The following is a 14,553-nucleotide window of genomic DNA, read 5'->3' as shown; positions in this document are numbered from 1 at the left end:
ATATTAATTTCGTATATAAAATTTTTTGAAGTGTACTCATAGAAATCAACTACTGGATTTACTTTAGGCAATTGTTTTTGATTAATCTTTTCTGAGTAATGATGCATCCTTTTGACAAAGCAAACAAGAGTGACATCACCAGAATCAATCTCCAAGGATCCAATCCAGGCTGTGCACCTCCAACTGCAGTCAAAATGAGAAGAAACTCAGGAGTTAGAACTCCAGCACAGCACTTAGATTCAGAGTTGTATGAATTGCCAAAACACACTCTCTACTGAAATTAAGGAAGGAGCTAGATAATAAGAAATGTTTAAATAAGAAAATGTGTGTGTCTTCCTTGCTCCTCTCACAAACCTCCTGTCAGGCTTCCCAGTAAAGTTTGAAGGAAGCAATAGCTGTACATGTAGGAACACTTTTTGAAAGCTAAACAACAGACTAATAAAAATAGAAGCTAGGAAAAAAAAAGAAGCAAGATATATTTAAGACTGGGTGACCCATGATCATCCCCTTATCTTATCCTTCCTTCCCTTATTTTTGTTTATTATTCTCCCTTGTCACACTGAGGTTCTAAAATTTTACCCACAGTGAAATCATGGGAAATTTTCTTTTGTTGTTTTTTTTGTTGTGTAGACAGGAAATATATATTCTACACTAACAAGTAGCTATACTTTTTCCTGTTATCTGAAAAGCTGACCATCAGGATTAAAAAAGAGAGATGCCATTTATATGGTAGGTTAAAAATAACACATGGTGTGTGGTTGAATGGGCAAATTGTAATCTTGCTTTCTTTGAGTGATAAGGACATGGTGTAGCTGCAGGAAGTGAAAGGACAAGATCCTTCTGCAGAAAGCTGCAGCTCAGTCTCTGCTGATCTGTCTGGTCAGAGTATCCTCTTCCCAAAACACCTGATTACTGTCCTCTATTTCTTCCACCTCATCTCTCTGGCCATTTTCTCACTGTCTGACTGTCATGGAAAGGACAGTAGCAAATGAAACAGTACTTAAAATATGACTATATACCTCTTTACACCTCCTCAAGCCTGAGTAGCACAGTTTATGTTTGAGGCTCATATATATTTGAACAATGTCACTTCTCAGACATGTTAAGGTGTAAGGTGTAGGATGAAGGAAAGGAAGGAGCTCTTTATGACAAAATTCTGTGTATCCAGATACATAACTAATGCAGCATATGAAGGTAGATGCAGACTTTCATATGGAATTATTAACCAACAGTATCAGCATAGAAAAATACTTGCTCTCAAGACGTTTCAATAGTGCTCTCTGAGCTGATGGAGTGGGGAAGTTGGGACCCTCTCAGTAAAAACTGCGGGGTTCTTAAGTTATTAATGGTATATAAATGTAACCTAGAGATGAATTTAGAGAGGCATTTAAGCACGTGACAGAACAGCAGGAGTGTATCTGCTGCAACACTGCCCCTTCCCATTTACTGAGCAGGCCAAAGAGGAACCTGTTGGAACCTAACATCCAGTTAAGGCTCTGGATCTTGGTGATCATGTTGCAGGGATGTTTGTCTTGTAGCTGGCTTCCAACAAAAGTCATCCATTTCTGAATAGCCATTTGGTAAGAAACTGAAGCATTGCTGGTTTTCCTTTGAACAGTGAAGATTTCCCAAAGCCATGATCCCAAGGACACTGTATGGCATCCTGATTTAGCATGGGTTTGTGAGGTGCAGTACAGTTTGTGAAAAGGAGCATTCTGCCTCCTGTATATAATCTTACATACTTATACAACCACAAATTCATCTTTTCATATCAAAACCAGGTTTGAGCTGTATCTTGCTGAGTTCTTGTCAAGAAATCATGAAGCCAAAAGGAGATTTCCAAAAATAGGCGGAATTTGGTTGCTTCATTGGCAGATCATTATACCATGGAACTGCCTTAAAACAGAACATCTGATGTTCTTGAAAAACACAGCAATAATGTCCATTCCCCAGCCACTCTCTGTGGAAAGTATTATCCTTACAATGTAGTGAATGAAATGTGCTTTGAAATCTTCACATGCACATTGTGCTATGAAACATTACAGCTTCTTTTGTGCTTCCCGTGGTTATAGCAATGTCATTATGCCATGCATTTTTTCTTTATATGTTGATCATAGAAACCAACAAGAAAAAAATATCGGTTTTATTTAATTCTACATCAAACTTGTGTTGTACCACCAGACTATAACCAAATGTATTTTTCTAAATCACATTACTTATAAGTTCTCTTATATACTATATATCCATTTGAAAGACTAAATAAAAAAATGGTTTACTGTATTCTATCCCAATATCGACTTAATTGATTTCACTGTGGAATTCCAGACTGTTGTGTTTCATAAAGCTATTTCAGTTGCTATATGTCTAAAAATATATAAGTATAGTCACTGACTGCAGCTTTTTATCTTTTTCTTTATTTCTAATTACTTTGATCAATGTTTCTTTTCCAAATTTAAACATTTCAGCAAAATACTCAATGTTTTTCTGCCATTTAGAATTAAGTTACAAATTAGGAAAAGTAGTAGTGCTGACTTTGCAGACAGAACAGCTACTGATGTTTGCAACAGAACATATTACAAAGTCTTGTCCAACAAAACAAATATATATAGCCAGCCAGTAAGTGAATTGATTATCTCTGACTTCATGAAATGCTTCCAAATGTCAAAAAGCATTGCAGGTCAGAAAAGATTTGGTTCTTCCAGGGGTTTTTTTTTGGTATTTTGGTTTTTTTTCCCTTTGAGTTTTTTGTTTTGTTTTGGTTTTTGTTTTTTTGTTTTTATTTCATCCAGAAATGAACGTGAAATCATTAAAATAAACATTATTTTTCTGGAGGAAAGCAAGAGTCAGAGACCCTGCCCCCCAAATTTCTCATGAGGAAATGTATATGCATCCTTCCCATGTACTCTGTGAGAGAAAATCTGAGATAAGTCTTCAAACAAGATATAGAAGATGAAGAAACGTTCAGGAAAAATGTTATTTTGCTTGGATTCTCACCAAATTGACATTTGTCTCTCTTGTTGACTTTGATGCCAGCAAGGCAGGGGCAGAGAAGAGGGGAAGCACCTGCATTTAGTGTCTTCCTTTTACATTTATATAAACTTCTCAGTTTTGGCAGGTGACAAGTGCTGAAGGAAGTGCTTTCTGTCTCAGTCTATGTTTCACCACGTCTAGCTGCTAGTAAAAGAGTGCTCTGGCACTGTTCTGTATTGCTGGAAATACCCTGAGTGTGTTTTAATGAACCTTAGATAAATCAAAGGACCTATCTGCAGTCAGGTAATGATTTATCTTTGAGTTATCTATTCAGTAGAGCAGCAGGTGTAGGGGTGTCCTGGAGGCTTTCCAGTGATCCATTCTGCCTTATTCACTAACTCACAAAACACCTTTAACAAGTCCACATGGGAGTTTCACCAAGTACAGCTAAAAATTACTCTGCCTCTATAGGACCTACAAAATTAGTAGAAATTCCAAAAGAAAACAATGTGCAGAAATAATATCCCAAGTTTTTGCAAGCTACATGGGGGACAAGGTAGAGCTGATTCCTGAAGAGGAAGGCATCTCTGCATGACAAAACCTGTTGAGGGAATTAAATTTATGAGAAAGAACTATGCATGAAGAATTTTTCCTCCATAACACACTGTAAATTTTTAATATGTACATGGAGCTGGCAGGGTGCCATTTCAGTGCCTCATTTAACTCAGTAAACTGCCTCCAGCTGCATTTCTTCACTTTGAAAGGCTGATGGATTAAGCCACCCTTTCCACAAAATGCACTGGTGGTTTTTGGGTTTCTCCTCTAGGTGTTCCTAATCTGATGTGTTTCTTATTACGTTACTTGCTCCTCAATTTGCCAATTGAGATTCTTCTCGTCAGGGAAGACCAGATCTGAATTGAGTCTTTAGTCCTGTTAGAGAGGTCTTGCTTTTAGTAAGCGGCAGCTGTTTTCTTTTGCTTGGAGGACAGTTCAGTCAAGTTGGAACTTTTTCTTTTAATCTATGTTGCCTTTAATATTTTGTTGAGTGTGGGGAAGGACACTTCTTTTTCTATATGTTCTGTGATTCAATGCAAAACCAAGACAAGGTTCAGTTGTGCAATAAAATTTCTGTTTACCCCGCTACACCAACCAAACATAGGCAGCATGAGCTCCTCAACGCTTGCTTTAACAAACTAGAGTGAATTCACATGCAAGTTGTATGAGAATATGCCAGTCTTATCTCAGCTTATCTTTGACATGATAAAAATCTTCTGCTCTTGATCAGCACATGGTAATGTTATCATTCTTCCAGCTTTGTTGAGAAGCAAAACTGCAAAAAGCAAAATATTAGACATATTTCTATCTATTATTTTACAATAATAAAGTTGTTTCTGACGTATTTTTATAATCAAAACAAGCAATGACCTGCCAAGTTGATCCCTCTCCATGCTCATTCCTATTACCTCATCTCCACACTGTTTTCAGAGGATTAAGGAGGAGGAACATCTGGTTTCACTGACCAAATAGAAGTGGGTGTTGGTCAGTTCTTCATTAGATAGAATGTGTGACAAATTCTTGCCCTGAAAATATTTGCTCAGATGCACAGTGTCCTTCTGCATGGGTGAAAAGCCACCCTTTGGAGCACCATCCACTAAATAGGTATGAAATTCTGCCAAGTGGGCAACACATGTCATAAAATCTTTTACCAGAGGGGTTCATTTGCATTCTCTGGTCTGCATGCCCACACCACAGACTGCCAAATTGCACCAAAACATCCATACACTCCACACTTCATTTAGGTTAAAGCATTTCATGTTCTGGAAGCTGAATATGCATACATCTCAAGAGAGGTTAAAATGGTACCTAACTTAGACAGAAAATTAGTTAGGTGAAGGCAACATGTATGCTCACAGCAAACAACAAAGGTGCTGTGCTGCAAAAGGGGAAAAGGGGTAACACCACTATTTCTCTGACCTATATATTAGCTGTTCTAATATTTAATTACTTTTAGTGTTAGGAAATAACCACTTATTCAAGGTCAATTTGTGTCTAACTTCAGCTTCCTGTCATTTAACCTTGATATGCCTTTGATAGCAAAGTTGAAAAGTCTCCCACTATCTTTTCCACATCTTTTCCTCATGTAAGTACCTATGCACAAAGATCAAGCCACCTCTTCACTTTTTTTGATAAGCTGAATAAATATAGCTCCTTAAACCTCCTATCACCAGGACTCCTCAATCTTATTTGTGTCCTTCCTATGAACTCTCTGCAGTATTTTCACATCTTCTGGAAGTGCAGACACTAGTATCACACATGCTATTCCATGGTGTGTGTACAGGCAAGGTCACTGCCCCACCTCTGTTTGAGATTCCCCATTCATGGGCTCAAGTGCTGAGTTCTTGGCATGGTATCTCAATGAGAAAACTCTTTTTTAGCAGTTTGCACTTAACCCAAAGTTCTTCACTTGAGCACAGAGTTATGCCAGGTTACATGCTCTGCTGAGGCACCTAATTATCAGTCTTGTGTAACAAGGTAAGTGAAGAGATTGCTGGTGCTGCCTGTCAGTGTCAGCTTTAATAAGGCATCTGGGATATCCAAGATCCTAAAAGAGGCACCTGGGTCTAATGCATGAAAGCAGTCTGAAGAAGGATCTGAACTTCCATCTTCTAGGGTGTTCTGATGTATTTCAGATACAAACTCTGTTCCCTATTCCAAGATGCAGCTCTTTGGATATGGTTGTATTAAAATCTACGTAGCAAACTTCTGACCTTTAACTCAGTATTCCAAGCATTCCGTAACCTGAGCTCTCATTAACCTTTTCTCTTTCTTATTTTGGCCTCCTCAGTACTTTTGTGAACTTTACTGGGAAAGAAGTCATGTGATTGTTTAAATCACTTCTACATTAAAAAATAATCTTTCTAGCAAAAAATAAAATTTAGGGAAACCTTCAGTAAAAGAGGATTCATCAATGATACCTCATAAGAACTGTGCTTTAATATACGTCAACTGTTGGTATTTCTTAACAATTCTACAATGCACATTTTTTATCAAATACCTATGTACTTAGTGAAATGTTCTGGAGAAAGTCAGGTATTCTGTAACAGCACAGTTGCTCTTATCATTCTTACATTTATAACAGACAACAGGTTTTTTGAAAGTGCTCTCCATCCATAAAATGAGGTGAATAACATTCATTACTTTTGAATATTGGCTAAATATGGCCATACGTGAAGTGTAAGTTCAATTTGGGAGATTGGTAGGGTCTGTGAATTGATCAGCCATATGAAATGGATTTTCCATCATATTACCCCTGCTCCTTTGCAAGATTAAACACAGATGGTCCAGGGAGAATGAATCCATACAGAGGAATAATGGTGTTATCCCACAGAGAAAGAAATCCTCCACCTGTGTGGTAATTTGATGGGGGTAACTAAAATATTCCAGCTCTCCTTATAATGATTTTTAGATTCTGCCACATTTATTTATGTGATAAAGTATTTTCTAAGTGACAGCACCTGGTGAAGTCTATATCATTGTTTGAAGAATAGACTTACTAATCAATAAGGTGTTACCATAATTAAAACGAGGAAAAAATGTTTCATTAATATTTTTACATTATGAGATGAACCCTTAATATTGTATAATCCTTCTATGATATATAACTGATATTTTTTCTTATTAGACTGATATCTATATAGAAAGTAAAACTAAGTGTTGCTAGCAGTTTATGTGTGTCATTGGGAGCCAATGGATCCACTCCTCTGCCCTTTTTTCCAGAATGGCCAATTTAGCCATGCCCAGCTGAAGCTCTGCAAAAGGGCTCCACTCCATGGAGACAGACAGAACAGGGTATGAGTCCTTCTGAAATCCATTCCCAGTTTAATGTAGCTGTTCTTTTCATGCCCAGCGCATCTCTTCCTCCTTTCACCACCAAAGCCTAGATAGAAGCTCAAACCTTGGAGCTGCATCCTTCCTTTTTCATTTCTTCATGACCTTCATCCCCAGTTGTTGTGATAACAATCATTAGATTAGGTCATTAGAGAGGCTTTTATTTGGTATTTGCTCTGATATGACCCTCACAATGTCAGCACAAGTTTAGCCTGTCAAAGACATGGAAGAGGAAAAGGCTTGGCTAGTGGGGCTCTGTGTAAAGACTCTGCACTTCCCCACAGAAATCCCTTCACTTTTGTACTGTATTTATGACTATACTTTTCCTTTCACTTGGTTATAAGACTATATCACTATATACAGCTACTTATACATTTTAATTCTATATACAGCTACTTATACATTTTAATTCTAGAGAGCCTTTCATACATATTAACTATCACATTAGTGCAATATAATCAGCATTTCTAATGGCTCTATTCCTTGCCATAAGACCCCTAATGAGTTTATGTGACCAGTTCAAGGTCACACAAAGGTGTCCCTTCTAAAATTCTGATCAATGCAATCACTTCTGCTGAAACACTGTGAGCTGCTAAGGATAAATACCTCTGATTTCTATGTTCACTGTGGTGGGATCTTTTTTTCTTTTGCCAGATTTTTTCACATTCTTTAAGTCAGGAAAATATATTATTTCTGTCACTTTAGGCCAGATATTTTGACACAAGTCACAAACTGCTAATCCTTTTGCAAACTCACACAGCAGTCTGACATAGCTCCAGATTTTAAACACATTTTCAGATTGGAGTCCAATGTGTCTTAATCATTTAACTGTGGAATAAAATGCACAGACCTGAAAAATTCATCTGAATTTTTAGGGAGGATTTAATGTCTATAATATTTTATGCACTCTCATCCCATAGGGCGATTGATCTTTTCAGTATGTCAGTGGATAGTAAAGAGGATTGAAAACAGATCCTCAGAAGAAATACTACCTCCCAAATAATCTTAATTATGTCAAATAGCAGAGACTTGACTATTGCAGACAGTTTTTGAGGACTCTATTCCTAATATTGTATCCCCATTTGGCTTGGAAAATAAAGTTGAGTGAATGCTGAAGGTATAATTTTAAAAGTTAGTAATCCTCTGACAACAAGAGATTTTTTTGCCAGTGCTTAGATCCTTTTGAAAATTAATGTTTGGATTAGTTAAAGAAGATATTAAATGAAAAGTTCTTTCCCTGTTGGAGCATGGTCTTGATCACCCATATACCTGTATGCCTGTTTTATGGTGACTTAAATAGGGCAGTGTATTGCAATAGGAACTTATTAGTATTATTGTAAGTATTTGGAGCACAGGTTCCTTTATACAGACTCAGTTGTATTCCACTGGGTTTAGATTTTTAATTTTTCAATGAATTAATTTGCTTTGTAGCAATTAGACACCTAGCTAATCTTTGGGACTAAATTTATCAGATAATGCTAATGCACATTTTTCTTAGCAACAGAATTTAGTCTGCTTGAATACAAAGGCCTAAATAATATGAGGCACCTTTTCTGACCCAGTAAGTTATTTTCTGCTGTTATATAAGGACAACCTATTTTCCTGTAGATCTCTTTTACCACGTTCCTTCTTGATGAGGCAAGTGTACAGATTAAGGCAGGTCATGGAGTTGAATGTTCACTTTGAAGACTTATATCTGAATTATATTTTCTGCTGATTTACAGACATGTTCTGTGATCTTTCAGCTTATTTTTTTTAATGAGGAAGTCAAGGTTCATCCTTCCTAAAAGAAGCCTCTGCACAGTGTAATCAGTGTGTCTGTCTATGTTGAAATAAAAATGCAAGGATAAGTATAAAAGAAAGAGAAAATATGTGAAAAATATTTGGGAATATACAAAACAAAAGAATATTTGCAAAAAAAGTTAATTTATATGCGAATCGATAATAAAACCATTATAGTGTGAAAAGAGAATGGAAATCAAGGTGAGATTTGTAAAGCATTTCATTGGTGTAAATGGATTTTTTTTCCCATGTGAGTGATTGAATACTAAGCGAATGCATAGAAAATTTTTGATCGTGACAAAAACTGAAGTGCAAAGTACACTCCCATTTCTGATGGCTTAAGAGTTACTTGAACATAAAAAGAGTGCAACATGTATGACACTAGCACCATGTGGCTTTATTAACAATTTTAAAAGAACGTTTCTCATAGCTTTGCACAAGCAGAGAATCTCTATTTTTTTCTATTTTTATGCTTTCCCTTTCAATTCAGTTTGCATATGAACCTCCTTTTTCCACTTATCTTCAAAAAAGTATAAATTTCATGACCCCTAGAAAAGGATAGCAACAAACAGCTCTTGCATGTAATGTCAATCTACTCTAAGTTGAAGAACTATGAGATCATTAAAGCTGAGAAAGAATTTTGTCCAGTGCTTTAGAGCAGTACTGAATAGTATAGCCAGTGTTTTAAAATATACTTTAAAAAATCTTCACAGACTTTCCTCACTGTACTCTAGATATGATTTAATACCTGGCAAGGTAAACAATATGGAATTGTTAGGAAAAAAAAAAGCAAAACACAAATCCAAACATATCACACACCAGGAAAAAAAACCCAAAAAAAACTGCCTACCAACCACAAAAATGCACAGGCCTTTTTGAGAGCAGACCATGTCAGTACTGTTGCAACAAATACATACACAGTTAAGGGTGTAATTAAAGATTATGAAAAAGTTTCAATCTCCTTTAAAAAATGCCAGTATGATATGTTTTACTTTTTTTGCTGTGTGGAAAATAATAAAATTTAAAGTGAAATAACCAAAACACTACAAATTCTTGCAGAAAGTCCAATTATTTTTCTCTCATAAAAATAATATCATAGGAAAACACAACTAAAACCGCTGTATCTTTAAGTCCCTGGTTTAGTGGAAAGATACAGCTGTAGTATTAATGTTCAGAATAGGCTTAGGTACTTTGCTGAACAGGAATGGAAGTGAGCATATGTTTTAAATTAATCACATGCATAAGTGTTGTCTTGACCCAGAGCAAAGCAGCACTTGGCATTAGTGAAAGCAATTTTCTGCAACAAAAGTTAAATTCAGTCTTTAAATTTTAATGCCTCTGATTGACCTTTTCTTTCACTATTGTGTATAGCCTACATTATTCTAGCCTTCATTGCCTAAAATTATCAATTCATATCAAGTTAATGGCAAAATGTTGGATGTTTTAAAAATATCTTCTATTTCTTTGAAAGAACATTATTATTTTAATAATAGTTGAAAGTGTATTATGTTTCCTGAGTCACTGGTGTCATAAATCAAACCCAGAAGCCCCTTTCTTTTCCCAAGCTACATGTAGAAACACGTAATTCCACTCCCAGCCCTCCATATGTGCTTTTGCTTGGTTTTTACCCTAACCACTGAATAATGCCCATAAAATAAATTGTGATGTTGAATTGATGGGCTGTATAATCTGTCAGGAAACTGTCAGTTTTACTCTGATGTTTCTCAAGGGATTTCAATGTCAAAAACTGCAAGGAGGGTTAGAATTATGGAATTAGCCTTCAAAGCTGATTATTAATGTGCAATGCTTATTTCATTTAAACTGGCATCCCATGGAAGCTGACACATCTTACACCTGAACTTCAGTTACTTTCCCCAGTGATAGGAATAACTTATTGCAACCATGGAATATTTGGCATGTGGTCCTAAAAGCCAAAGGTGGAAAATCTCTCTTGGAGGAGTCATTGCTTACATTTTCAGCAACTTTTCAGACAGTTACATGTGTCTGCAAGCATTTATGAGCTACACATCCTTCTTTATATCAAAACTAGTGACCTCCTCTTAAAAATTCCACCAAATTGCACTGAAATCAAATTTTTTGTCTTCCCCCAGTGTTAATGCTAGAGTATGTATTTAGGCTACAGTCCTTATTCATTAACTCCAGACAATGAAAGGATGCTATGCATATTGTTTAGCATTTTCATTCCACAGTCATATAGTTGGCTGTTCTAAACACATTCATGTTATGAATGTTAAAAGAGATGGGTTTGTCTTTAGCATTGATTTAATCCTGGTTCTCAGGGAAATTATTGACTTCTTTAGTAGCGTTTTCATTGTACTGGTACAATTTTGTGTGTAGTGATGAAAAGTTCTTCCACATCATCCAGGAGATGCCCACATCCCCTACTGGCCACATCTCCCTGCTGTGAGGACCAGTGGCATTTTATCAGGGGAAGACCAAAATATGAAGTGTGTTTTATGATGACCTGCTGGGATCATGTCTCCTCCAACAGCAGGAAAGCTTTCAGTGTCTGTTCCCTATGCAGGACAGAATGGGAGCCACAAACTATAACTAAGAAATGCAGAAAAATCTATCAATTTTTAACTCTTGGTTTGTCTCTCCACTTCTAAATCTATTGAACCAATTAACTGACAAATAGTTTAGCTGAAGTCCTGGAGGAGAAACTCTTTCATGAGTAACTTTATTTTGAATACTAAACTAGAGAATACATAACTTCAGATGGTTTTTAGAAATATTTCCTTACAGCAAATTTTATGCCATTATGACTCCCAAGTACTTTTTCATTATTTCAAAAAGGTTTTCTTTTCCTTTCTGAGTTCACCTCACTCTTTTTTTATCCATTGTTGACTCCAAATGTTACAGTATTTAGTTTTGAAAAATACATGGTATGTGATGTTTGAAAAGTATGGAATAGGACTGAGATTTCCACACACAGGGAAATATTTCTTCATTGTTTGACATTTACCCAACAGCAGAGGGGGAATAGTTACTACTGATGTGAAATTGTTGCTGATACAGCATAAAACAATATTCCTGCACCATCAGTCTCTACCCAAGACAGTTATTTTCTGCTACATCAGCTTTAACAACCAGGGCTAGGCCAACAGAGAAACTTCTGCAGAGGTGAGGTTATAAATGCTTTGTTACCTCATGAGTTTTAGGTCCATTTCCTAAAATTTGTATGGATTTTTCCTTATTTTATTTTATTTTATTTTAGACTTTTTCACTGTAAGTACACATGAAACAGATGTCCTCTTTTTGCAGAACTGCATTCTGAGCTGTATACCATTTTTTATAGAAGCTTTCTAACTACTGGGAATATTTCTTTTTGACTAGAAGTTGCAGCAAAATGACATCTATGATTTAGACAGTTGAGAATGGAAGACAGGTACATCAGCTTATGTGTTCTGGGGATTAAGATGTGAATAATGCTTTGAAGTCAAGGGGCTTATGAGAAATTGAAGATTGACTCTTTTAAATTAAATGCGCATAAAGATTCAATTATTTGTCAATTAGAGGCAACTAAGAGCTCTACAACTTTTCATTCTCCTAATATCTTTTCTTCTTTCTGTCCTTTTAAAGTATTATTTTATTACTGTTATTATTATCTTTCATTTTTCCACCTTCTGCTTCTTTGGTCCTTGTCTTTTTAGGCTGGGATTTTTTTGCAGAAGAGCATAACTGGGATGAAGTCACCTGAAGAGAATATTCATTTAGTTTCTGGGGCAATTGCACTTGCTTGAGAATTTTTTATGTTTTAGATTATCAAAATTTTTTTCTGTGCAAATACTGAGTTCGTCGAATGAATATGTGAAAAGTCCAGTCTAATAAAACTTGATTTTTATGACTAAAAAGTCCCTTGGAAGTTTATGATAATGTGTTCTGTAAGGGAGAGACTGAGGCAAATATTTCTCAAAATTCTGGAGGATTTGGTTTCCTGTTGCATGTAACTTTATGCCTCACAAAATATTTGCCTCATTTATTAGGAACATGAACCTGAGATTTAGTTTAATCAACAGGTAGGTTACATTTATCCAATATATGATATAATCTGCATTTCAGTGGACTTTTGAGAAAAACTTTACACAGAACTGGAACTACCAAATTATCAAATATTTGCTTGTCACACATTTTATGGCTGTGTGGCATATTTTTTATCAAGTTTTCATAGCTTTCTATCTATTTGCCCTTTTATTTTTCCCTTTCTCTATGTTTTTGGCATGCTTTTCTGTTAATGTCTAAATTAAAAATATTGTGCTCTCACTTGATATTTTAATCAGACATTAATGGGCTTTTCTGTGAAAGCTGAGACAAAAGTACCACTGCAAATGAAAATTTAAATTGTAAATTCTTTCTCAGTCTTTACAGCCTTATACAGACAATTTAAACCAAGTTGCCAATATTTTTTTATACCGATATTCTGTTAAATCCACTGAAGAAATCACATCTGCTCTGAAAACCATAACTGGGGATTCATGCTTCTGTGAAGAAGATATATAAACATCTCCAAGCTATGAAGAGAAGATAACAGAGTCTGATATATTTAACAACTACTGGGAAAAAAATTGTTTAAAGGGGGAAAACACATTCCATGGTGAGATATCTATTAAATGTTTAGATAATTTGGAGAAAAGATAGAGGAATCTTTCCTCCCTACTCCCACAGAAATGAAAAAAGTGCAATTTTAGTGCATATTTTTCTGATTCTTTTCGGGCAGTGCACAACAAAGGTGATTTGTAGAACCCCAGAGAATTTTTACTAGTACATCAGTGAGCCACCATAATTGTGTTTTCTCCCTAATGAAGTCAATCCTCTACAAAGGTGTAATGAAGTTAAAGCTTGTCACTAAGGACTGTGTTTCTTTGCCTGTAGGGTTTATGGTGTTCTCTGTCTTTTTTTTATTTTTAATTTAAGGATCATCTGTTTCAACTGGAATCGCACAAATTTGAGAGAGGACGAGGCAGGTGCCCTTTTGACCCCAGTTCTTCCTTCACCTCCATCTTAATTGGTAATGATCTTTATGTCACAAGCCTCACAGCCCTGTCAATCTGTCATTCTGAGTCCTTTCTCCAGCACACCAAAGTGTTGTCAGCCTTCCATTGCAATCTTCCACGTGTCAGACTTAATCCTCGTGGTGCTGCCCACATTAATATTGCATTCCAGGCAGCATTACCCACAGCAAGGGCGTCTCACTGAAGTGAAATGTTGAATGACATGTGCCATCCTGGAGGTAATTGATTGTTGTATAATTATGGAAATAATCATTTCCTGCTTTCCTTAAAAGCAAAGAAGCATGACTGGCTTAGTCATTTACACCCCTTTTGTTTTCATCTGCTGAGATGAATCTGAGCAACAAGCAGCCTATAAAAATGTGAATTTAACTGTTTTTATATCAAGCTTTATTAATTATATAAATTACCATTTTTGAGATTAATTTTTTTTTTTTCATTTCAATGCTTCCTTCTAACAAAGCTATCACAAACTGGTGATTCTGTGTTAGAAGAGTTGATCTCATACTCAAAAGATATAAAAATAGAATTCAATCTAAGTGCTGCCTTGCCAGGAAGCTGTGCTGAGATAGTGCTCCTCTGGGCCTTGCTGGGAAGTGTAGCACTATAGGACTGGGATCTTTGGAGCTGTGATATAGCAAACCATATGGGCTTTCCTCAAGAAATGTTTTCTTGAAACATTTTGTGAGATGAAGCAAAGACAGTCTTGGCACTATTGACTGACTGTACAATGACTAAAAATAGCCTGGAACAGCAGGTAAATGGTAAAAGCTAGATGGAGTTAGGGAGCAGCACAACAATTTCTGGGTTTAGAAAACGTGAACAGAAACTGAGCATTCAAAAGAGATATAGATTATAAGAAGGAGCTAGAAAAAGGAGCTAA

The 14,553-nt window shown here is 36.0% G+C and overlaps 1 protein-coding gene across 1 annotated transcript in view; it reads left to right on the top strand.

The window, feature by feature from the left end:
- SEMA3E (semaphorin 3E) overlaps positions 1 to 14,553 on the top strand; it is a 131,576-nt gene that overhangs the window by 82,681 nt on the left and 34,342 nt on the right. The window contains exon 5 of the mRNA XM_054631424.2: positions 13,576 to 13,669. Within this exon, the coding sequence (XP_054487399.2) occupies positions 13,576 to 13,669 (94 nt within the window). The remainder of the gene's footprint in view (positions 1 to 13,575; positions 13,670 to 14,553) is intronic.

This window comes from Agelaius phoeniceus, chromosome 5 (genome assembly GCF_051311805.1).
Source record: "Agelaius phoeniceus isolate bAgePho1 chromosome 5, bAgePho1.hap1, whole genome shotgun sequence".
NCBI classification, from domain to species: Eukaryota; Metazoa; Chordata; class Aves; order Passeriformes; family Icteridae; genus Agelaius; species Agelaius phoeniceus.
The sequence above is the reverse complement of the archived record's forward strand: the minus strand, read 5'-3'. Positions and strand labels throughout refer to the sequence as shown.